Here is a 24,417-nt window from a genome sequence, read left to right on the forward strand (position 1 = left end):
CTGATATTTTTGAGAAGTACAGAGCAGTTGTGTAGCAGAATGTGCTGAATTTGGGTGGTCTAAATGCTTCCTCATAATCAGAATGAATTTACACAGTCCTGGCAAGAATACTACTTAAGTATACTGTGTCCTTCTCAGTGCATCATGTCAGGAGGCACATGCCACCAGTTTGTCCCAATATTAACTTTGATCACCTATGCTACAGAGCCGACTTTTGTTCAATGTGAGGGTGTTCTTTTCTACCACTGTAATTAGTAAAATACTGACGGGAATACAATTTGAGACTCTGAATATCTTGTTCCCCAACAGACTTGCACCCAATGATATTGGCATTAACTAATGATTCTTGCTAAAATAATTGTATCTTGCTTTTAAAACTATAATGGTGTTTTTCTAGCTACAATTCCTTCTACATTTGTTGACTGACATTAATTATAAAGAGTTTTTCTTTTCATTCCTTCCATTTTATTTGTTTGCATGAGTATGTTCTCATGGATCTTTTTCTTATTTACTATATTGTATTTATTACTGTCCTTATTCATTTTAATACTCATATTGTCCCAGTTTTGGCCAGTGAGAGCTCTTTTGAGCTGGTTTCTGTGTCTTTTTTTAAATATTCTCATTAATGGGGTGCCAGGGTGGCTCAGTCAGTTGAGTGTCTGACTTCAGCTCAGGTCATGATTTCACAGTTCATGGGTTCGAGTCCCGCATCTGGCTCTGTGCTGACAGCTCAGAGCCTAGAGCCTGCTTTGGATTCTGTATCTCCCCCTCTCTCTGCCCCTCCCCCACTCACGCTCTGTCTCTGTTTCTCAAAAATAAACGTTAAAAAACTTAAAAAAAAAATGTACTTCTTTACTTTCTGGCACAAGATATCCAAGCTCATCTTTACACAGTTCTGCAATCAGCCATTCCAAGGACCCCTTATTCCTTTTAGTGGTGAATAACATTTAAAAACCAAGATCAGTTGTGGTAATTGCCAAGGGTGGTGCTATTTCTAGGCCTATCCATATATGTACACATATTTTATATATATATAGCTTTTTAAAAAACTATCATGACTTCATGATTTTATTGATGATTCTCAGTTTTTAAGAATGTTAAAGGATTCTTCCTCTCCTTATCCCATTCCCTATTTATAGTATCTCCTTTCTCCCACAAAGAAAACTGACATCCTGTAACATCATACTTACTCAATCGCTCCACCTGAAATATACACATAAGACATTCCAGAATTACTATAGCCAAACTGCTACAGGCAAAAATCAAGATTTCTTTGCTTTTGCTGTCTTTAGAATATATTTCAGTAAGAGTCTAGTCTAAGCATTGTACTAAACATTTTCCCCCCATCCCTTCTATTGTGTGGTAATGTTACCAACTGGATAAGCAGGCTTCTGTTTGTAGTCAACTTTCAGGGTTTTCTCTTTTTTGTTTTATTTTCTATATTTATAAAAATGTCATAATAGGTTTTATTTTTAGGAGAACATTGATTCTGGGGTAATCCTCTAATGAAGTAATACTTATGTATTACTAATGAAGCACCTATGTCTTCTAATAAAATATCTAATAAAGTAAATACATTTCCATGAGATTAAATGATTTAAGAGGGAGGGAAATACTGAGTTCCTGCTGTGTGCTAGGTCATTTGTGTATGACCACATTTCATTCTTATAAAAAAATAATGAAGCATTTATCATAAACTCTCCTTTCATATGAGACCACTTAGGTTAGAGGGATTCAGTAACTTAGTAAGATCTCACAACTAGTGAGAGAAGAGAATGGAACATGAACCCAAGTTGGGCAGACTCCAAAGCCCATTTATTTATTTTTACTAAGGAATATTCATTGAGTGCTTAAATTGTAAGCAGGTGCTATTTAACTCTTACAAGAATATGCTTAATTTTTGACTTAAAGTTTTTTAGTATATTGACATGCAACGTTATATTAGTTTTAAGTATACAACGTAGTGATTTTTTTTTAATTTGAGAGAGAGAGAGAGAGTGTATGTGAGCAGGGGAGCAGAGTAGAGGGAGGGAGGAAGGGAGAGAGACAGAGGGAGAGGGAGATGGAGAGAGCGGAGAGGGAGAGAGAGAAAATCTTCAGTAAGCTCCACAGTCAGCAAAGAGCCTGATGTGGGGCTCAATCCCATGACCTTGGGATCATGACCTAAGCTGAAATTATGAGTCAGAGGCTTGGGGCGTCTGGGTGGCTCAGTCAGTTAGGCCTCTGACTTTGGCTCAGGTCATGATCTCACATTTGTGGATTTGTGCCCCACGTCGGGCTCTGTGCTGATAAGCCTGGAGCCTGGAGCCTGCTTCCGATTCTGTGTCTCCCTCTCTCTCTCTGCCCCTTCCCCTCTCATGCTGTCTCTTTCTGTATCAAAAATAAATAAAAATATTTAAAAACAATTAACAAAAAGAGTCAGAGGCTCAACCGACTGAGCCATCTAAGTGCCTCCCAATATAGTGATTTTTATTCGACAATTCCATACGTTACTGAATAGTCCCCACAGTAAGTATAGTTACCATCTGAACAGGTTTTCTTTTTATTCATTTACCAGTGAAAGATTGAAATTTACACTATTATTAGATGAATGTTCAAATTATGGTAGAACCTATTACGGAATATCATGTATCACTTAATAAGAATACACTAGGGGCACCTGGGTGGCTCTGTCAGTTAAGCGTCTGACTTTGGCACAGGTCATGGTCTTGTGGTTTGTGGGTTTGAGCCCTCCATTGGGCTGTGTGCTGACAGCACACTTACTTCTCTGTCTCCCTCTCTCTCTGCCCCTCTCCCGCTTGCGCTGTCTCACTCTCTCTCAAAAATAAACACTAAAAAAAATACAATAGATCTATTATAGTTTCTTGCAAACATCTCCATACCACATCATTAAAATTTAAAGTTATGCTGTAGAATACATATTTTACATTGTGTAATAAACAAAACCAGAACATATAAAACTATACACCTGTGTGTACAGTCCCTCCTGATAATTCACAGATACCTGTGCATTTGCCTACTTGCTAAAATTTAGCTGAAACCTAAAATCACTACTTGTGGCACTATGTGGTGATTCACAGACAAGTGGAGAATAGCGAAAATACACGTTCTCTGCTGAGGATGAACTGGGTGATATTCTGGCTTCTTTTTTCACCTCTACACTATAAACAAGTGTCCTTTTTGGTCTATTGGTGTCATGTTTTTTGCATTTTTGTGCTTTTTGGTGATTTTGCTGCTTAAAATGATCCCCCAAGTGTAGTGCTGAAATGCTGTCTAGTGTTCCTAAATGCACAAAGGCCATAACGTGCCTTAGGGAGAAGATGTGTGTGTAAGACCAGCTTCTCTGAGGGAAGAGTTACAGTGCTGTTGCTTGAGTTAACATTAATGAATGAACAATGTAAGTAACCTAACTCCCTATGTCCCATAGGAGCAATGGCTCACTACTCACTAATTCAGTCTTCCTGGTGACTTACAGAACTCCTGTAAACAAGAGAATCGGCTGTGTTTGTATATCTGTGTATATGGTTGTGTGTATGTGTGTTTGTGTGAAGATCTGTTACACTTGAGAGGAGACAGAGATTGAGGAAAGTTGTTCAAGGAGATCTTAAGCTTCTTCTGTAATGTTTTTTTTTTTAAAAATGAATTAAAAAGGGTAGGCACTAGGAATGTAACATGACTAATTAAAAGGCAGAGCTAAAACAAAAAAGGTTACATTGATTATAAATTTGATACTCCTACGTTTCTCTCACTTCATTTTCATTATAAAGTGGAATAAGAAACTAATCAGCATAGTAGAAACTGGTAACACTCAGTGAGAAGCAGTATAGTTGGTGGTTTATAGAGAGTGAGCTCTGAAGCCACAATGTTCAAGTTTCTATCCCCGTTTTGCCACTCATCAGCACTATTCCTGGGCAAGCACCCTGGTGTTTTCATATATAAAAGGATATCATAACAACAGCTATGTCATAGTATTACTATTGAGATTAAACGAGTTAAGACATGTACAGTGCTTAGAAGAGTAAGCATGGCCCCATAGTAAGTGCTCAATAAATACTGGCTATCACTTTATCACTAGTATCATGACGAAGACATCGACTGCTCTAAAAAGAAAAGTGAACTATTAGGAATAAACAATACTTTTAACGTAACATCCTATATGGACTAGGTAACAACTTCCTACTTACAATAAAGAAGAATTATAATTTTTCTCCTGGATGCAAGTTTATTTGTACTTTCTACTGCCAATAATAAACTATTATATAAAAAGTACCTATAAACATGTGGGCTACAGACAAAGAGTAAGAAAGTATCTTAAAAAAATTTTTTTTAATGTTTATTCACTCCTGAGAGAGAGAGAGAGAGAGAGAGAGAGAGAGCGAGCGAGCGAGAGCGAGCATGTGAGGAGGAGTGGCAGAGAGAGGGAGACACAGAATCCAAAGCAGGCTCCAGGCTCTGAGTGGTCAGCACAGAGCCTGAAGTGGGGCTCAAACTCAAGAGCTGCGAGATCATGACCTGAGCCGAAGTCGGATACCCAACCAACTGAGCACCCAGGCGCTCATGCAGAAAGCATCTTGTTGAAATTTAAAGTTGGTGGGTACAGCCAAAGTATAAAGGGTAATAGGGCATAGTAAATGCTGTGAAATTCTTAGGACTCCTCATTCACAAATGTCAACACAATGATAAAAAGAACTACTTTAGGCATAAAATGTTTTAAACATATTCTGTATTCGTATTTTGTGCATCATACTTGGATTGGAAAACTTTTTGTAAAGAGAGGTGTGAAGATCAAAAAAGGCAATATGCTTTGGGGTGCCTGGGTGGTTCACATTTGCTCTTTCTCAAAAAAAAAAAAAAAAAAAGGCAAAATGCTCTACAGGCCAGATTTTTCCTACTTCTCACATATCTTGCTGAAAATATGCTTAAATTGCTCCAATGCATACTTTCTGGAAACAAGACACAGCTCTAAAAATTAGCAAAATGTCTGAGTGCAAGCTTAAAGGTGTCCACAGCCATCAGAAGCTCTAAAGATCCCCAGAGGTTATTTTTCTCTTGTTTGTCATTTTTCAAAATTAAGATGTCAGCTGTTTGTAAATCACTTTCCACCTTTCTAATTCTTTAAAGTACATACGACATTAGTCAATACTTTCATTTAATTCTCAATTAATTGTTAAGAGAATTCAGAAGGAAGTCTGTCAGAAAGTTTAGCAGAGGCAAAGTTTGGAGAATTCAGAAAATGAAGTATTTAGTGTATATACATGAAAAACGTATACAACTAGGGGCACTGGGCTGGCTCAGGTGGTGAAGCATGGGATTCAATCTCAGAGTTGTGAGTCTGAGCACCACATTAGGTGTAGAGATTACTTAGAAGTAAAAATCTTAAAAAATGTACACATCTTCATGTGAAATAACCTACTTGATTTAAACTCTAAGTGGAGTGAAGATAAGAAAATCTGATGGGAAATGAACAAAAGTAAGAGCCAGGAACTCGAAGTAGGTATGAAGTCTGAAGAAAAATACATTTTGTTTGTAAATACCAATTTTCTCCTTATTAAAAATAGCATTCAGTCTGAATTTGCCTTTCATTCACATTTATCAGCGTTACAAAGAAGATTACATTTATTTTTTAAAAAAAAACCCCTCCTTTTCTTATTTTAATTTGGCTATTTATTTTGAGGAGAGAGAGAGAGCGAGCGAGCGAGCATGCATGGAGAAACAGAGAGAGAAGGAGAGTCCCAAGCAGGCTCCGCACTGCCAGCGCAGAGCCCGATACGGGGGTCGAACTCATGAACCATGGAATCATGATCTGAGCTGACACTAAGCTTCTGATGCTTAACCAGACTGAGCCACCCAGGTGCCCCATGATTATATTTTTGAGGGTGGTAATATGAGCACTTACTTTTATTGTGCTATGTGTTTTCCATAATTATTTCATCTAATTCTCTCAACTTAAGGTAAGTACTCGTATTACCTCCATTTTATAAATGGAGAAATTAAATATCAGAAAGGTGACTTGCTAGGGTTGCCTGGGTGGCTCAGTTGGTTAACTGTCTGACTTCACATCAGGTCATGATCTCACAGTTTTGGGGTTCAAGCCTGTATTAGGCTCTGTGCTGACAGGTCAGAGGCTGGAACCTGCTTTGGATTCTGTGTCTCCCTCTCTCTCTGCCCTACCCCCTGCTCATGCTCTATCTCTATCTCTTAAAAATAGTAAGTATTAAAAATTTAAAAATAAATAAATAAAAAGAACGGTACTTGCCAGAGGTCACCTTTTTTTTTGTTTGTTTGTTTTTAAGGAAGCTTCAGGCCCAGTGGGGAACCCATTGTGGGGCTAGAACTCATGACCCTGAGATTAAGATCTGAGCTGAGATCAAGAATTGGACACTTAACTGAATGAGCCACCCAGGCACCCCTCAAGGTCACTTTTTGACATTAAATTTTATTTGAAATTAGCAAGTGGCAGAGCTATTATCTGAACTGAGATTCTGACTCTTAACCACTCTCCTACACTCTCATCTCTTAACTACTAAACACACTGCCTCCCATCAGACAAGGTAGAAAGTAAAACCCTACAGGAATTTTCTTTTTTATTTTTTCTATTGTTTGTATTATTCTCAGTGTATCAGAGGTTTGCTTGGAATTCAAGTAAAACAAACTGTTCCTGAAAAATATATTAGCTGGCAGTGAATGGGGCAGAGACCAAAAAAAGGAGTTAAGTTGAAGGTAAAATATTTGCTGACACCAGTCTAACATGTTTAAATGACTGCCAGGACATTCTTGTCCTAAAGGCTAAATATAAGTCAGCCAGAGACATTTTAGTGCTGCCCACCAATAATATGAAAACAATGGCTCTGGGCTGTGGTATCCATGCATAACAAGGCACATGTTCACTCAAACAGAATATCTATGTGCCAGCTTCCTAATTCACATGTCACTAAATCTCTGTTTCAAATGATGCAATTCACAAGGGTATGGACTTTCTAAAATAATGCTTATACCTAGAGTCTTCATCACAGGGTTAAGATCTCTGTTAGTCTCAAAATATTTGTATGGAATAGTGCTAAACGATTATCTAAATTTTCAGAGAGCCTATGTTTTTTTTATAGCAGTATGCTTAGTCCTGCCCTGTGCAATCCTATGTATTCTGGATTAGAACTCAGGACTAGAGTTGCCTAGACCAGTGGAGAAGCCTTGATTACTGGTTATGGAAGAAAGGGCAAGACCTCAGCAAAATTGCTATTCTTTCCCATCCCATTGAAAAACACCAGAATTATACGTATTCTGTTTTTTTCCTTTGTGAAGTATGGCTCACCTTTAGGAGACAAAAGGACGATGAAGAAATTAAATTGCTATCCCAAAATGTTATTTTATTCCAGAGATAAAGGCTAGTATCTATATTTCATATGCTGGGAAAATCTTAATAGTACTGCTCAATTCTAAGGCAAATTACAATAGCATTGGCATGAATGGAATTAGTAAGCATTAACCATGTGACTATTTTATAATGGCAAGAGTGGGGCTGGAAATTCCCATGCCTCGAAAGTCTACAATCTTGCTGAAAAAGTAAAGCTATCATAATGATATATCCTAACCAAAAGATTCTTGAAAATTCACCTAGTTTCTATTGGATTCTATAAGACTCCCCACTTCACTACAGTCTAGTTAGGTTAATAATCCATTAATACTAAATGAGAGTACTCCTAAATGGAGATTGATGTCCATATCTGGAGTGTCTGAGAAACACTGGAGTTTCAAGTAGCATTTATCTTAAGGAATTAAGATAACAGCATTCAAATTTGCCACTTTCAGGAAAGAAATAATGCATTTCCTCTGATCTCCAACACTTTTCCGCTGCCTACCCCATCACCAATCTGTTGATTCCAGAAAGAACAAACTGAGAGGAAAAATCATTCTATCAAGAAGTGTCATCTAATAGGTAAGTATAGGAGTAACACAGCCTACATTCCAAAACAATGCTATACAAGTTAATTTATTTTGATCATGTTTCTACTGTCATGTGTTTGCCTTAATGACCCAGCATTTGGTGTAGCAGGAACTGCAAACTGACCCAACTGGTGACTAGTGCTCAGAAAATAACTCTGTGCAGGTTATTAGAAATTTTGCATGCTACCTTGAAACTTGGTTTGTTTAGATGAACCTCTCACCTGATGTTTCATTTAAAAGAAACCAGAATTCGAGCCCCCAAAGGCTAGGGCATGTAAGCAGGATAAACTCGCCGGAATACTTACCTAGAGCTGTAAAATCTGAACCAGATTTGAATAGAGCTGAAGCTAGAAGCTGAAACTGTAAAAGAAAAGTAAAAGCAAATTAGTTGGCTAAGCACACTGGAGAAAAATTACATATCATTTTGACCATTTATTAGCCACTGTAGGTCTCTGCACATGTGCTGCAGAAGTCTGTTCACCAAATAGTAGCAAGAACACTACATTTTAAAAATATGCTGATTTAAAAAAAAAAATTTTTTTTGTGAGAGACCGAGCAAGCACGTGTGGGCGAAGGGCAGAGAAAAAGGGAGACACAGAATTCCAAGTGGGCTCCAAGCTGTCAGTGCCTGATAACGTGGAGCTCAAACTCACAAACTGTGAGATCATGACCTGAGTTGAAATAAAGAGTTAGACACTTAACTGACTGAGCCACCCAGGGACCCTAAGAATATATTGGTTTGTCTACTAGACTGCTTTCCAAAACACTGGACCAAGTCTTGGAGTTATTTTTTTAAAATTTATTACAGTATGTATTTATTAACAAATAACGAGTCAAATGAAATTGAGGAAGTTTACAAGAATTATTATATTTACTTTAACTTAGGAGAACTATTCATCTTTATCTTGAATGAGGATGTACAGGAAATAGCTAAGTTAAAGTAAGGAGTAGACCAATGAGTAGAATTTCAATGGAATTACTTAGCACTTCGTAAGATCTGAGTGGTTGATATCACTGATTCCTCAAGATGTGCTTCCAGTCTTTGAAATTTAAGGTATCAATCACATTAGTATTTGTAAGCTCTGACTTATGGCCTTTTGAAGGTCAGAGACTGGACAAATATTCCAGAAATAATTATTTAAGCAAGAGTTAGGAAAAAAGGGAACAAAAGGAAGAATTTAAGATTTATGGAAGTGGTTTTTGTTTTTAAATATTCTGGGAGGAGGGCTGCCTGGGTGATTCAGTTGGTTAAACACTGGATTTCGGCTCAGGTCATGAACTCGGTTCATGGGTTTGACCCTCATGTCGGGCTCTGTGCTGACAGGTCAGAGCCTGCAGCCTGCTTCAGATTCTGTTTCCTTTTCTCTCTGCCCCTCCCCTGGTTCACAATCTGTCTCTCTCTCTCTCTTTTAAAAGTAAATAAATGTTAAAAAATTTCCCCACTCTTTTAGTACTTTGTCAGATAGATCTACTGCAAATATCATTTACTCTGTGGCTTGTTTATTTTTCTAAAGTCTTCTAATGAAATTTTACTTCTGATGAAATCCAACTTAGCAGTTTTTCTTCTTTCAGGGCTAGTGCCTTTGTGTCATGTCCATGTCATTTCTGTCTATTCTAAGGTTGTAAAGATGTTTTCTTCTTGAAGTTCTAATGTTTTAGGTTTTATATTTAGGCCTATATTTTTTGTTTTTAAATTTAATGTTCATTTATTTTTGAGAGACAGAGCACAAGAGGGGGAGGGCCAGACAGAGACACAGAATCTGAAGCAGGTTCCAGGCTCTAAGCTGTCAGCACAGAGCCCGATGCTGGGCTTGAACCCATGAATTGCAAGATCTTGACCTGAGTCAAATTCAGATACTTAAATGACTGAGCCACTCAGGCACCCCTAACATTTTTATTTTCTAATTGGTCATTGCTTATATAAAAATAATCGCTTTTTTCCCCTATTGACCTTATATTCTGTAACCTTGCTACATTCCCTTATTTTAATATATTGTTTTATAGACTGCACAGGGTTTCCCAGATACACAACAATGTGATCTACACACACAATTCTGCTTGTCCCTTTCCAATCCATACACTGCCTCTTCCTTTTTCTTACCCTACAGCACTAGCTGTAACTTCTGGCACAAGGCCGAAGAGAGGATGTCTGTTGATAGCAGACATCCTTTCCTTGTCATAATCTTCAGGGAAAGAGTTTTATAATTAATTATGAGTGCGAGTTTCATTCCTTGTTTGCTAAGAATTTTTTAAATCATAAATGGGTTTTATATTTTGTCAAATGCTTATTCTCCACTTACTGAGACAATCTATGGTTTTTCTCCTTCATTCTTTCAATGTGAACAACTGATTTTTAAATGTTAAACTGACTTTATAATCCTAGAATACACTCTCACTTAGTCATTGTGCATTACCTTTTTATATATTGCTGGATTCAACTAGCTAAAATCTTAAGAACTTTGCATCTAAATTCACAAGAGATATTGGTTTATAGTTTTCTTTGCAATATTTTTGTTGGGTTTTTAATATCAGTCAAGGTGCTTCATAACAGGATACAGACAAAGTGTTGTCTTCCTCTCCTTTCTTAGAGTCTATCAAGAGTTGCTATTTTTACTTTCTTAAATGGTTGACTGAATGAATTTAGTGAGATAGCCATCAGAACTACAGCTTTGTTTTCTTTCAAAAAACACTTTGATAGTGCTTTTTTTTTAATTTTAGAGAGAGTGTGTGTGAGACAGTGAGTGGAGGAGGGACAGAGTTGGGGGGCAGGGAGAGGGAAGGAGGGAGAGATACAGAAGGAGGGAGGGAGGGAGAGAGAGAGAGGGGCAGAGAGGGAGAGAATCTTAAGCAGGTTCCCTGTTCAGCATGGAGCCCAATGTGGGCTCCATACCAGAGTCCTGGGATCATGACTAGGTACCCTGAAAGGTTTTGTTTTTTTTCTAGTTTATTTATTTTGAGAGAGAGAAAGAGAAAGAGAGAGAGGAAGGGGCAGCAGGTGCAGGGAAAGAGAATCCCAAGCAGGCTCCATGCTGTAAGCAAAGCCTGATGTGGGGCTGGAACTCAACTCACTGGAATTTATCCTTTAAATTAAACCATGAGATAATGACCTGAGCTTAAATCAAGAGTTGGATGCTTAAATGACTGAGCCACTCAAGTGCCTCCCAGAAGTTTTTAATTATAAATTCAATCTCTGTCTATAATTGGTATGGAGTTCCTTAAGATTTTCTAATTCCTCTTGTGTCTGTTTTGTTGTGCCTTCCAAGGAATTTGTTCTTTTCATCAAGTTGCTGAATTTGTTGCTAGTTGTTTATAATATCTCCTTATTCTCTTTTAATGTATATAGGGTCTGTAATGATGTTGACAATTTATATTTTCACTTTTTTTCTTCCTACTTTATTCACCTTTTCAAAGAACCAAGTTTTCATTTAAAAATCTTTTTCTATAATTTGTTTCCTAGTTCATTAGTTTCCAATCTTCTACTTATTGGAGGGTTGTTTCTCTTTTCTGACATCTAAGGTGAAAGATAAACTTTACTGGTTCTATATATAGAAGGATAGAGAGAAAACTATTATTTTAATAATCTGATTAAGTGGAATTGATATGTGCTGGCCTAGAATTTTAACAGGTATCAAGTGACACTATATAATCTGAATAAAGCCAAACTTGAATATCCAACTATCACCTCAATGTATAAGGCTGGCTGTTCCACCAGCATCTCAAACTGATGATACCCAACATTATACTCCTGATCCCAGGCAGAAGTCCCCAGCCAGCACCCTAAACTGCCTCTACCCATAGCCTTCTCATTTCGGTTGATAGTAGCTCCAGCCAGTAAAGCTAGTAACTTTGGAGTCATTTTTTTTTCAAACCCTACATCCAACTGATCATACAATTCTATTGGTTCTACTTTTTAAAGAAGTTCTTATTTAAATTTTAGTTAACATACAGTGTGCAACACTATGATTCAACATTTCCATACATCACCCAGGGCTCATCACAAGTGCACTCCTTAATCCCCATCACCGGTTTAACCCACTCTTACCCACCTCCCTTCTGGTAACCATTGGTTTGTTTTCTAGAGTTAAGGGTCTGTCGGAGCACCTGGCTGGTTCAGGTGATAGAGTGTGTGACTCTTGATCTCTGGGTTATGGCTCTGAGCCCCACGGTGGGTGCAGAGATTACTTAAAAAAAAAAAAAAAAAAAAAGAAGTCTGTTTCTTGGTTTGCCTCTCCTTTTTTCCCCCTTTGCTCATTGTTTTGTTTCTTAAATTCCACATATTGAGTAAAATCACCTGGTATTTGTCTTTCTCTGACTTATTAATTTAGCATAATATTCTCTAGCTCTGTTCATGTCATTAAAAATGGCAAGATTTCATTCTTTTTTATGGCTGATAATATTCCACTGTGTATATACATGTGTACACACACACACACACACACACACACACACACACACACACAATATCAATTGAGGCACACTTGGGCTGTTTCCAGAATTTGCCGATTGTAGATAATGCTGCTATAAACATCAAAGTGCATGTATCCCTTTAAATTAGCATTTTTGTATTCTTTGGGTAAATATCTAGTAGTACAATTGCTGAATCATAGGGTGGTTCTATTTCTAACTTTCTGAGGAAACTCCATACTGTTTTCCACAGTGGCTGCACCAGTCTGCATTCCCACTGTTGATTCTACTGTTAACATACTGTGAGAATCTGATGTACTTTACTTCTCACTATTTCTACTGCCGCTAGTTTGGTCTGAGCTACAACAATCCCTTTCTTAGAATTTCTAGAGTCTCCCTTATAGGTCTCTCAGCCTCCATTCTTTTCTCCTTTAGTCTATTATCAATACGGCAGTCAATGACCTTAGATCTTAGTGATCTTAGGGAAGACATAAAGCAGATCATATCACTCTGCACAACACCTTGAACTGGCTCCTTATTCAGAGTGAAAACCAAAGTCCTAACACAGACTTAAGAACTCATTCACAATCTGACTTCCCAATCCTTGCTCTTACCTCTCTGACCTCATCCCTGACTCCTCTGAACATTTTTACCTCTGGTCTAGCCACAGTGGTCTCCTTGCTGTTCTACACAAAGTCAGAATGCTCCCACACTCAGGTCCTTGTTCTAGTCTTCCCTTTGCTAGGAATTATCTTCCCCAAATTATCTTAGATTACTCCCTCACCCCCTTCAAGTCTTTGTGTGCAGCTCATTTCTAAATGAGGCCTGGTATGATCATCCGACTTAATACTGCAACTGCCCAATTCTCACCCCTTCTAACTCTGATCCCCTTTACCTTTAAAAAAATTTTTTTTAACATTTATTTATTTTTGAGAGATGGCGGGGGGGGAGAGGGAGAGAGAGAGAGAGAGAGAGAGATTATGAGCAGGGGAGGATCAGAGAAAGAGGGACACAAAGAATCAGAAGCAGGCTCCAGGCTCTGAGCTGTCAGCACAGAGCCCAATGCAGGGCTCAAACCCACGAACTGTGAGATCATGACCTGAGCCAAAGTTGGACACTTAACCGACTGAGCCACCCAGGCGCCCCCTCCCCTTTACCTTTTATATCTCTTTTTAATATTCTCATTACACCTATCAATTTCCAATGTATTATATAATTTATATACTTAATAAACTGTACTTTATAGTTTACTATATGTTTATTGTCTGTCTCTCCCCAGTAGTAGTAACTATTACCCAAGTTGTAGAAAGGTAGCACTAATGTACCTCTGTGCCTAGGAGAATGCCTGGCATACTGTAGGGACTTAATACACATGGGTTAAATGAATGACACCAGTACTTTGGAAACTCAGTAGAAATATAATTAATATAAAATGTGTAATACTGGTTGAAAACTTATTTTTCTCATTCCTTCTCTATTACAGAATCCTTTCTGAAAATGGCAGAAATAACTTAGGCAACCTTCTCCTTGGCCTTTCCTAGAAAAAAATATCATTTTCATAAGGTTTATCAGGAGCTCACTGCCAATTTAGAATCCATGTTCTGGAGACGGAAGGAAAGCAAAGAATCATTATTTGGTATACAGCTGGTAGTCCAACGTCATTTTTTCCAATAACAAGCACAATGATGATTATCATCATGATAATAGGCTCCCCACAAAGAGAAAAATCTAAAAACCACTTTTAGTTGCTGATACATTTAATATAATAAAATTTTTGTAAAATATACATAGAGAATAAAAATAAGGTACTAGAGAAAACAGACAGTGGTAATGTCTGTTTTAGTAAGTAGAGCGATATCTTCTAAGGAGAGTGAAGATCTCTATGCCTTACTAACAAATACTGCAAGTATATATCCTAGAACTATCACCAAGGGATTTCTTTTCCCAAAACAAAATCCATTTGCACATTTTTAAACAAGATAATAATCTCACACACCATTAATTCTCAATGTCAGGAGTGTTTTCAGTCTTCTGTTACATAAGAGCAGACAGAGATTCTTAGGGTGAGGGTATTGTTTTGAAAGTTTTGGAAGTGATTCAGATACTGACACACATGTGCACAGCACCATTTTAACTAACTTCAACTAGAGCTAAACAACTCTTAATAGATAAAGCTATTAAGAGATGGAATGAAGGGTGCCTGGGTGGCTCAGTTGGTTGAGCGGCTGACTTCAGCTCAGGTCATGAATCTCGTGGTTTGTGGGTTCGAGCTCCGTGTCGAGCTCTGTGCTGACAGCTTGGAGCCTGAAGCCTGCTAGGGATTCTGTGTCTCCCTCTCTCTCTGCCCCTCCCCATCTCAAGCTCTGTCTCTGTCTCAAAAAAGAAAAGAAAAGAAAAGAAATGGAATAGAAGTCTGTGGCACATAAAATCATAATTTGAAACTGTTGAAGAAAGGAGAAAAAGAGAAACCTGCTACCAAAATTTTTAAAACGGCTCGAATGAACTTGAGATACCTCCCTGTCCTGGTTTTTCCCATTAGCTTAGCTTTAAGAACAAACTGTCTGTTTTCTTTGGCCTACTTGTAGCTCACACAGCTGAATTTATTTACTTTTCAATATTTTGTTTTAGGTTTTTAAGTTGGTTTTTTCTTTTTTGAGAGAGAGTGGGGGAGGGGAAGAGAGAAAATCCCAAGCAGGTTCTGCAATGTCAGCGCAGAGCTGTACACAGGGCTTGATCTTACAAATCGTGAGATCATGACCCAAGCCGAAGTTGAACGCTTAACTGACCGAGCCACCCAGGTTCTCCTGTTCTGGTTTGGTTTTAAAAAATAAGGGGAAAAAAATAAAAATAAAAAATAAGAGAAAAATGGGTAACAGCCATGTTAGATAGACTGGAGAATATATAAAGAAATCTATTTATAACTTTCAAATGCCTGGTCTAATAATACAATGCTCATTAATGGGCAGCTTACAAGTATGTTCAGTTATAGGCCATAACAGATTAAACCAAACATATTCTGCTACTTGGCAAAACTACGATAATTTCCCCATTTCAAATAGTATCATGAATTAACTGTCCCCCTTCAGGGGGTCCTATTTTGTGTTCTGCTGACTCTCCCCGCAGGGAAGGGTTACAGTCTATACTGAGTAGAGCCAGCTGATTTCTTTTCACAGTAGGCAACTATGAAAGAGAAGCTCTTTGGTTTGGAGCCAAGGCCACACAGGTTCTACTGCTTAAAAGTACAACGAACCTGGTGCCTGAAAGTGCTGTGACCTTAAATCCAAAGCCTGTGTCACTAGGGAACAAAGAAAAGCACTGCCTGATGTTGCTATTACAAAGAAAAAACGAAGCAACAGATAACAGGGAAGTAGATGGAAGGGACAGGACTAGATATCGTCAGCACCAATTCTGTGAGTAGCAGGTAAAATAGGCTGCAGTTCAGCTGTTGCGAGATGAACTATGAACAAGGATGCTTGGCAAAAGTTAAAAGTGACAAAAGGAATCTCAGACGTTACTAGAAAGATCTGCTATAAGACTCTGAAATTCACACAATAGATAAGAAATATGCCCTAAAAATATTATATCTTCTCCTTCCCTCCCCTATTAGGTTGGGGACTCCTGATGAATCAAGTCAGTAGAATGTAGTCAAACTATCCTGCTAGGACACTCATATAGCTAAGTATCACAGTAGCAGGGATTCTAACTCCTACCAACCTCTCTTCATTTTCTGCCTACAAGAGGAGAGTTTTCTCTCTTCTTTTAAGGGATTCTGAAGTACCAACAGAAAAGTTCAGGGACACCTGGGTGGCTCAGTCCATTGAGCATCCGACTTCTGATTTTGGCTCAAGTCATGTTCCCAGGGTCATGGGATCAAGTCCCATGTGGGATTCTCTCTCCCCCTCTGCCTTTCTCCATTGCTTGCACACTCTCTCTCTCTTAAAAAAGTTCAAACTGAGCCATTATGTAATCCTTAAGTTAAAGAAGCATGGGATTATGAAAATAAACATTTCTATTTCCTTCCCAATACACAGAACTAATATCTAAATTAAAATTTTAAACTTGAGAATCCTGTTCTGAATGGATCAAGGGCTTTTTGTGTGACCTGAACCTTTTATTATCACATGAGAGTAAGCCTATTCAATTTTTATTTCATCTACTCCGTGCCACTTTTTTGAGAGAAAGTGCATGCGCGCGTGCGGACACACACGGACACACACACACACACACACACACACACACACACACACACACACGCAGGCACGCAAGCGGGGGAGGGGGAGAGGGGGAGAGAGACAGAGAGAGGGAGGGAGGGGGAGAGACCCAAGCAGGCCCCACGCTGTCAGTGCGGAGCCTGACGTGGGCTTGAACCCACAAACTGAGAGGTAATAACCTGAGATGAAACCAAGAGTCAGACACCCAACTGACTGAGCCACCCAGGTACTCCTGCTCTATGCCACTTTAAAAATTATTAGTGTATCATATTTTCCTTTAAACATCTAAGAGCAAAATTAGCAAGTAAGAGTTAGAACGACTTCTTTTGTTTTTTTAATGCTCATTTTCTGAAGTTTATTACCACCTTTACCTCTTTTGTCTCTTCTGGGTCTGAATGATCCACAGTTATATAAAGATCGTTTTGCAAGTATTTCAGGGCACTAAGGGGATCCATTTGGGCCTTTTCTTCAAACCTAGAAAAATGTAAACAAGAACAAGAATTGTCTGGAGTTACAGGAAAACATCAGAAATGTCACTCAGACCTGCAGTAGAATGTCGTGTCTAAGGAGTCGTTGTGGGTATCTGTGATTGGGACTCCAGAAGTAAGAGCACCGCCACGGTGACAGGACACCTGTGGAATCCGTGGAATTCTTAAACCTGGTACAAGCCAAGATTAAATCCACTACAAAACATTGTGAACATGTCAAATATTTTACATAACAAAAGCACAAAAGAGCCAAACATGTTTCATGAGAAACAAGTAGAGATAAAATAAAAATAACTGATTAGATCTGTATAATATACATTCCAGTAGAGGTCCTGAACAGGTCAGAAACAGTTCACGAGTATCATGAACACTGATTGAATATACACATATTTTTAAACTGGTTAAATATTTTTAACAAGTATTATTTCCTGTCTCAGTCAATAACAATAACTGTAGCAACCACTTATCAAGTATTGTATGCTGGATGCTGTATCAAGTATTATACATATATGACTTCATTTATTCTCGCTATGATGACAGTAAGTTTTATTACCACTTTTTAAAAAACAGATGAGAAACTGAGGTTCAGACAGTGAACTTGGCCAATATAAGAGGTAAAAAAGAAAAAAATGAGTTAGTTCTCCAAAAGAATAAAGTCTGACTGGGCTGTTTATCTTTTTAAATAAATACTATCTTTTTGTTATAACATAATTATATATGGATTTATAACTAAGTAATAAGTTAGGATGCTTTTCAAAATATTGTACAGAGAGAAAGTAAAGAAGACATTAAATTTCATTCGGGGAAGGAAAATAATGAGCTTTTCATAATGTGTTCAGGCTGATGGCATCAATAATTTCCTGTCTTTAGAGTTAATCTCAATGATAGAATACCTGTGTTTCCAGCAGGGCAAAGACTAGCAAGACATTACAGCTCTACTGTACTAGAGAGCGCCATGACTGTCAGTGAGCCTTTAGGCCCTCAGATGCGAGAGCTCCTGAAGCAGAGTTCATGTTACTCTTCCATCTTGTCCAAAATGGTTTAGACCAGTTTTGGCGCCTGAGACAAAAGCAACCCTCTCAAGCTTGATCAGCAGTTTATAAAGTGTCCTGGCAAAATTATTCCCAATACCTGAAGATAGGGATGCTATTTTCAGGAAGCCCTCTCTAAGAAGGTATTCTCTTAAAGAATCTGAACGTGAGATACAAAAGGACACAAAAGGCACACAAAACACAGAAGTCGGTAAACAGAAGACATGAAATATAGGGAGATTCCTTTCCTTCCTACACCTCTTGCCTTCCTTTTTTCCTATCTACCTACCTATTTACCAAAGCCATATCTATCTATCTATCTACCTACCTACCTACCTATCTATCTATCTATCTATCTATCTATCTATCTATCTATCTAACATCCCTCCCTCCCTTTCCTTCCTTCCAGCCATCCATCCACCCACCCAGGGAAGATAGGAGGTTAGGGAGAGCAGAGACTGGACTAATCAGCAGAACAGGAGAAGCAGGTAGAAAGAAGCAGAAAGGCAGAGGCTGAGTTACTATAGTGGCTCCTTGCTAGAATTACTCTAAGACCCTAAACAATTCTCCATTATGCCTCACCTTCCAAATGCTGAGGGAATGCCTTAATTCTCTGGGTACTCTCATAGTAACTTCTCTTCTAGTGAGGTATCTTAAGAATGTCTTTATCCTTTGCTACCTGAAATAACCTAACCAATATGCCGACCATCCTATTAAAGATGCATTTTCCTGGAAGGTATGTTTTCCCTCATCTTTTTTCTAAGCTTTCTTTGGCCTGCAAAAACTTATCATTGGACTTCTGTCTGCAATCTAATTCTATTTTTATTTCAGCCGACAACTGGGCTCTGTACCTAAAGGAACAGGAACTAACCCTATAAAAAAGTTTTCTTTTTCTCTTTTCTAGCTCCAAATCATTGGTAAGTTCAGAAATTTGAATGTTATAGGAAAAAATAATAGTGGCACTTTATTTACTGTATTATGTAGTACCATTAAGAATTAAGAGAGTTTTTTTGGCATACAATATACTTCTCTCTCTCCGAATTTATATTCTGACTAAACACGTAACTGTTTCCCATAAGAACAATAAAAATAAACAAGCTAGCCCAGCAGTATAGGGTAAGGTTTCATATAATGAAACACTAGGTAACTAATATGAAATTTAAACTAATTTAAGGTAACTTTCACTCAATTCATAGAAAGCAATTCTACTCAATTCATAGAAAGCAACTTCTATTTATTCTGCCTGCAGTGTAGCAATGTTCCTCAAACTCTTGAATTCATCCAATAGTTGGTAGAAAAAGCAGTCTATGTTCTTTTCAAACAGGAGTGCCTGGCTACTCAGTCGATGGCGCATGTGACTCTTGATCTCGGGATTGTGAGTTGAAGCTCCACAATGTGGGTAGAGATTATCTAAAAATAAAATCTTGAAACAATAAAATAAAATAAAATAAAATAAAATAAAATAAAATGGGCCTTTCATTGTCAGTTCAAATTAGTAGCAGACGAGATTTTCAAGATGCCCTAGCAGTTATGCCTGACTGCTCTCCTCTCCTGCCCATATCCAATCCGTCAAGAACTGTCAGTGCAATCTTCAAAGCTTATCCAGAATCCAATGATTCTTTCTTGATCTCTTTCATTTTTATTATTTTTAATTTTTTCAACATTTATTTATTTTTGAGAGACAGAGACAGATCACGAACAGAGAGGGGCAGAGAAAGGGGGACACAGAATCGGAAGCAGGCTCCAGGCTCTGAACTGTCAGCACAGAGCCCGACGCGGGGCTCGAACCCACGAACTGTGAGATCATGACCTGAGCTGAAGTCGGAGGCTCAACTGACTGAGCCACCCAGGAGCCCCTCTTGATCTCTTTTAATGGAGTGTCTCTTCCCCCACCTTCCCTCAAATGGTGATGGTCTTCAGATAAGGCCTGACATTTCTCTACTCTTCTCCTACTCTCGAAACTCCTTTTCCTTGTTGACGATTCATAAATGTAATAATCGGCCCAGGCCTTTCCTCCAAATGCTAACACAAATCTAAACTGAACTCATCTTTCCCAACACACAAACCTGTTGTTTCTGAAGAATTCCCCATTTCAGGGAAAATAGCCACAACCTTTTACTCCGTTCTTTTGGAAGAATATCCTGAATGGTTTTATTAAAAGAAGTGTGAGTGTGTTATTCCTCTATAGAAAATCTTTCAATGCTTTTCCTTTCACTCAGGGTAAAAGCCAAAGACTCTTCACCAGTTTTCCCCTTCTTATCTCTCTGACCTCTTCTCTTTATTTTAATGTTTTGTATTTATTTTTGAGAGACAGCGTGAGCAGGAGAAGGTCAGAGAGAGAGAGAGGGAGACACAGAATCTGAAGCAGGCTCCAGGCTCTGAGCTGTCAGCACAGAGCCTGACGCAGGGCTTGAACCCACTAACCGTGAGGTCATGACCTGAGCCGAAGCCAGACGCTCAACTGGCTGAGCCACCCAGGCACCCCTCCGACCTCATCTCTTCCACAATCACCCCACTCAGTCTACTTCTACTACACGGTCTTCCTCAATTTATTCCTCAAATATTCCAGGTATATTTTTAACCCCAGAGCCTCATCTGTTAAATATCTGGAACACCTCCTCTCAAATATCTACATGATTCATTCCCTCCTGCTCTTTAGGTCACTATTCAAATGTCACCTTTGCAGTGAGGTCTATCCTAATATTCTTATTTAAAAATCACATGTACAAAATAGTTCTTAACCTGTTTTAGTTCTTTTCATTATACTTTTTAACATATAAATTCCTTATTATGTTTATTACTGGTCTTCCTTCCTAAAATAGAAACTTGGGGGCAGGAATTTTTGTTTGTTTTCTTCACTGACATATCCACAGAGCCCAGGACAATGTCTAGCACATTAGAAGTGCTCAATTAAAAATTTCTTAAATAAAGTTTCACTGATGTTTATAAAGACCCTTAGGTGAATGTTTTGGTCATTTTATACACGAGCAAAATGATCTCCAGGAAGATTAATTACAAGGCCTGAAGATCAGTCCAAGATTCAGGTTTAGTACTTTTTCCAGTATAAGACATAAGCTCCCAGAACTAATCTCAAAAAGTAATCATAATCAGAAAAAACACTGTGCTCCACATTTTTATGCTACTCTTACTACTCTAATTGGATGGGGGGGTTGTCTTTAAATATTCTTAAGTTCTCCTTTTAGGGCTGTTCTGGTTTCCTTCTGAGATGGCCTAGCATACTCCTTTTCCCCTGTAGAAAATTTCAAAGGTTGCTTCTTTGTCCAGTCCCACAACTTATTGTCTCTCAGTTTCAGTCAATATTTGTAAACCATTTTTATAATTTGAGTCTTTTATCATATATTTAAAGGTTTAAATGATTAGTTACTGGTTATTCTTTTATCCATTATCCACTTGTATTCCTTATTTTATGCCTTTATAGCAGCACAAGTCACTAACAATGATGTTTGTTTAAAACTTAAAACATGCCATAATATATATTTCAGATTCCCACAAATTGTTATTTCTTCATCCATTGATATATATATTTTTAAAATTTTTATTTATTTTGAGGACTAGTGGGGGAGGGGCAGAGAGAGGGAGAGAGAGTCCCAAGCAGGCTCCACACTTCAGCACACAGCCCAACAAGGGGCTAGAACCCACAAAACGTGAGATCATGACCTGAGCCAAAATCAGGAGTTGGATGCTCAATAGACCGAGCCACACAGGTGTCTGCAACTGATATATTTTCAAAAGAGAAAAACTCAAAGATTTAAAAAAAAAAAACAAAAACCAAAAACTTCTCAAAATGGCTTGACTGTGAGAAAATGAATAACCTATTTACTTCTGGAAGGAATAAATATAATTAACTTTCTAGAGGGCAACTGATAACTCATCAATTTTACCAATATCCTACAGAATTTTTGGACAGGGGTACATACGAAAGTATATAAAAATATTAAATACAGTATTACTTATAACAGCAAATAAGCTGGAAAAAATAAAAATATTTGAGAAAAGCAGACTATTTACGTAAATTACACATAAAAACACTATGCAGTCATTATAATCATAATTTGTATTTGTATTAAGATAGTAGTAAGATATTTGTAATATATCATTCATTGAAAGAAATCAGATTAAAGCAATATGATCCCTAGTTTTCAGTTAAACAAAACAAAAATCTACATGTGCAAATATAAAACTTAAAAAACAGTAAGTTGTTTTTTCCTCAATGATGGGGTGATAATTATTTTGAAGGGTGAGAGGACTTTTTTTTTAAATTAACCATACATTAGTTTTTACAATTAAAAGCCAGAGTAAAGTGATTAAAAAGTGAGTTCCAATTCTCTATATATAGTACAAAAATCTCCTATAATCTAGGAGTGCCTAGGTGGCTTAGTTGGTTAAGTGTCTGACTTTGGCCTTTGGCTCAGATCATGATCTTGCAGCTCGTGAGTTCAAGTCCCACATGACGGTCTCTGCTGTCAGCATATTGGTAGAATTGATGAGTCACTTCAGATCCTCTGTCTCCCTCTCTCCGTCTCTCCCCTACTAGCCTGCACGCGCGTGAACGAGCGCTCTCTCTCAAAAGTAAATAAACATAAAAGATCTTTAATCTCTAATGGGCTTTTGGTCAGGAAATTTTTTAAAGAGTACAGCTCAATATTCCAATTACCAACTGTTATACATGAAATAGAAAAAGAACACTAAAACTTCTCCAAATCTGTCTCATCCTTATAAAAACTTAAGTTTAATTACGTAAAATATTAAGGAATAACATTTTAGCAATGTAAACATTAATTGATGGTACCTTATTAAATCTTATTAATAAAATAGAATTCATCTCTTGTCATCCAGCCAATGTGAAGATTCAGACCCTTTCTCCTATAGATTCTATAGGAAATACAGTATTTATTCATAGTAATGACAAAGTAACAGAATAGCTAGCTTCTGTTACTAATTTTCCTCTCAAGCACAACTTGGGAAAGCAGAGAAAGGAACTTAACAAACATGATATGATAAAGGAAAACAGTCTAATAATTTATACCTATTTACATTCTACATAATACATAAATACATTATATATAACAGACACCTGAACTTGTCTGTGTGTATATATATACACACAGACATCTGTGTGTGCACGTGTGGTAGTGCCAGTGGCGGTAAGTGATGAACTCTGGAGTTGCAATACTCAGGATCATAACCTGGCTGTGTCACTTATGGCTGAGTGACCCTAGATGAATTATATAACCCATTTAAAAACACTCATTTCTTCATTTACAAAATAGTGATAATAACAGAACCTACTCCATTGCCTTATTGTAGGAATAATATATAAGATGTAGCACACAGAAATTGCTCAATAAACAGTAAGTATTATCATCATTAAAGCTAATCTCTTTCCAAACTATAAATTTTTATTACCACAGAATACTATCAATAACCAAAAGGACAGATACACTTTCCTACATTTTTCAGCAGCTTATTACCTGCTACTAAAAAGCAAACATGACCAAGGAGATACATATGAAAATGTTTGATTACATGATTTTGCAATTAAATGGCAAAGGTAATGCTGTAAAATCACAATCATATTTGAAGTTGTATTGTGAAACATCAGATTAGATACCATTTAGTCAATTATACCATCACATTCACTGTTAAGAAAGCTGTCAAAAGGCCAGACACACAGGAAGAATCTAGAACTGATGAGTGATTTGTAGTGATTAGTCCTTGAGTAGTTACTGGAAGTCATCACCTTCATAAAAATTTTTTCCATTTAACAGTTTCAAAATTTCCTTGTTCTGTATTTAGAAAATTTTAGCATCAGTACGTATTTTCACTTTGTATCTTCCTTTGAAAGAGGAAAGCAAAAATAAGGAAAAGAACAGGGCATTTATAAAAATCATGATGTTCACAGTATGTACATGGTTGTATTACTAAATTTCCAAAGACAAAGTCCTATCTCCAAAATTTAGGTAATATGAACAGCAGCTGATAATGTTAAATCAAAGTTTTCAGTGAAATATTTGTATACCTGTGTTTTCTTATCAGGTACTTGCAGTGCCTCAGTAAGTAATCTTTTGAAGGCCTACATAACTTCAGTGACCAGAAGTCATCTAATCTCATCTTTGGGGAGCAAGATTTTCCTGGATTCCCACCAAATAAATAGTGAACCTATAATAAACAAAACAAGCCACATTTTAAGATGCAAGCATACTCAAGAAGCTACGGAAGTCCTAATGAAATTTCTTCACTTTGGTAGCAGTGTGTAACAGTAATAAAACATTACTGTATTTCTATCAAATGTTTCTTTTGATTTCTTACTTCCATTTTACT

At 37.5% G+C, this 24,417-nt stretch overlaps 1 protein-coding gene across 2 annotated transcripts in view; it reads right to left on the minus strand.

The window, feature by feature from the left end:
• The window catches only part of MKLN1 (muskelin 1), a 182,728-nt gene that overhangs the window by 10,914 nt on the left and 147,397 nt on the right, over nucleotides 1-24,417 (minus strand). For both annotated transcript variants that reach the window (XM_029923291.1, XM_029923293.1), the window contains exons 15-17: nucleotides 24,116-24,255; nucleotides 16,928-17,030; nucleotides 8,247-8,301 (exon numbers count right to left, since the gene is read on the minus strand). In XM_029923291.1, the coding sequence (XP_029779151.1) occupies nucleotides 8,247-8,301; nucleotides 16,928-17,030; nucleotides 24,116-24,255 (298 nt within the window). The remainder of the gene's footprint in view (nucleotides 1-8,246; nucleotides 8,302-16,927; nucleotides 17,031-24,115; nucleotides 24,256-24,417) is intronic.

The sequence above is a fragment of the Suricata suricatta genome, chromosome 2, assembly GCF_006229205.1.
Source record: "Suricata suricatta isolate VVHF042 chromosome 2, meerkat_22Aug2017_6uvM2_HiC, whole genome shotgun sequence".
Classification (NCBI taxonomy): Eukaryota; Metazoa; Chordata; class Mammalia; order Carnivora; family Herpestidae; genus Suricata; species Suricata suricatta.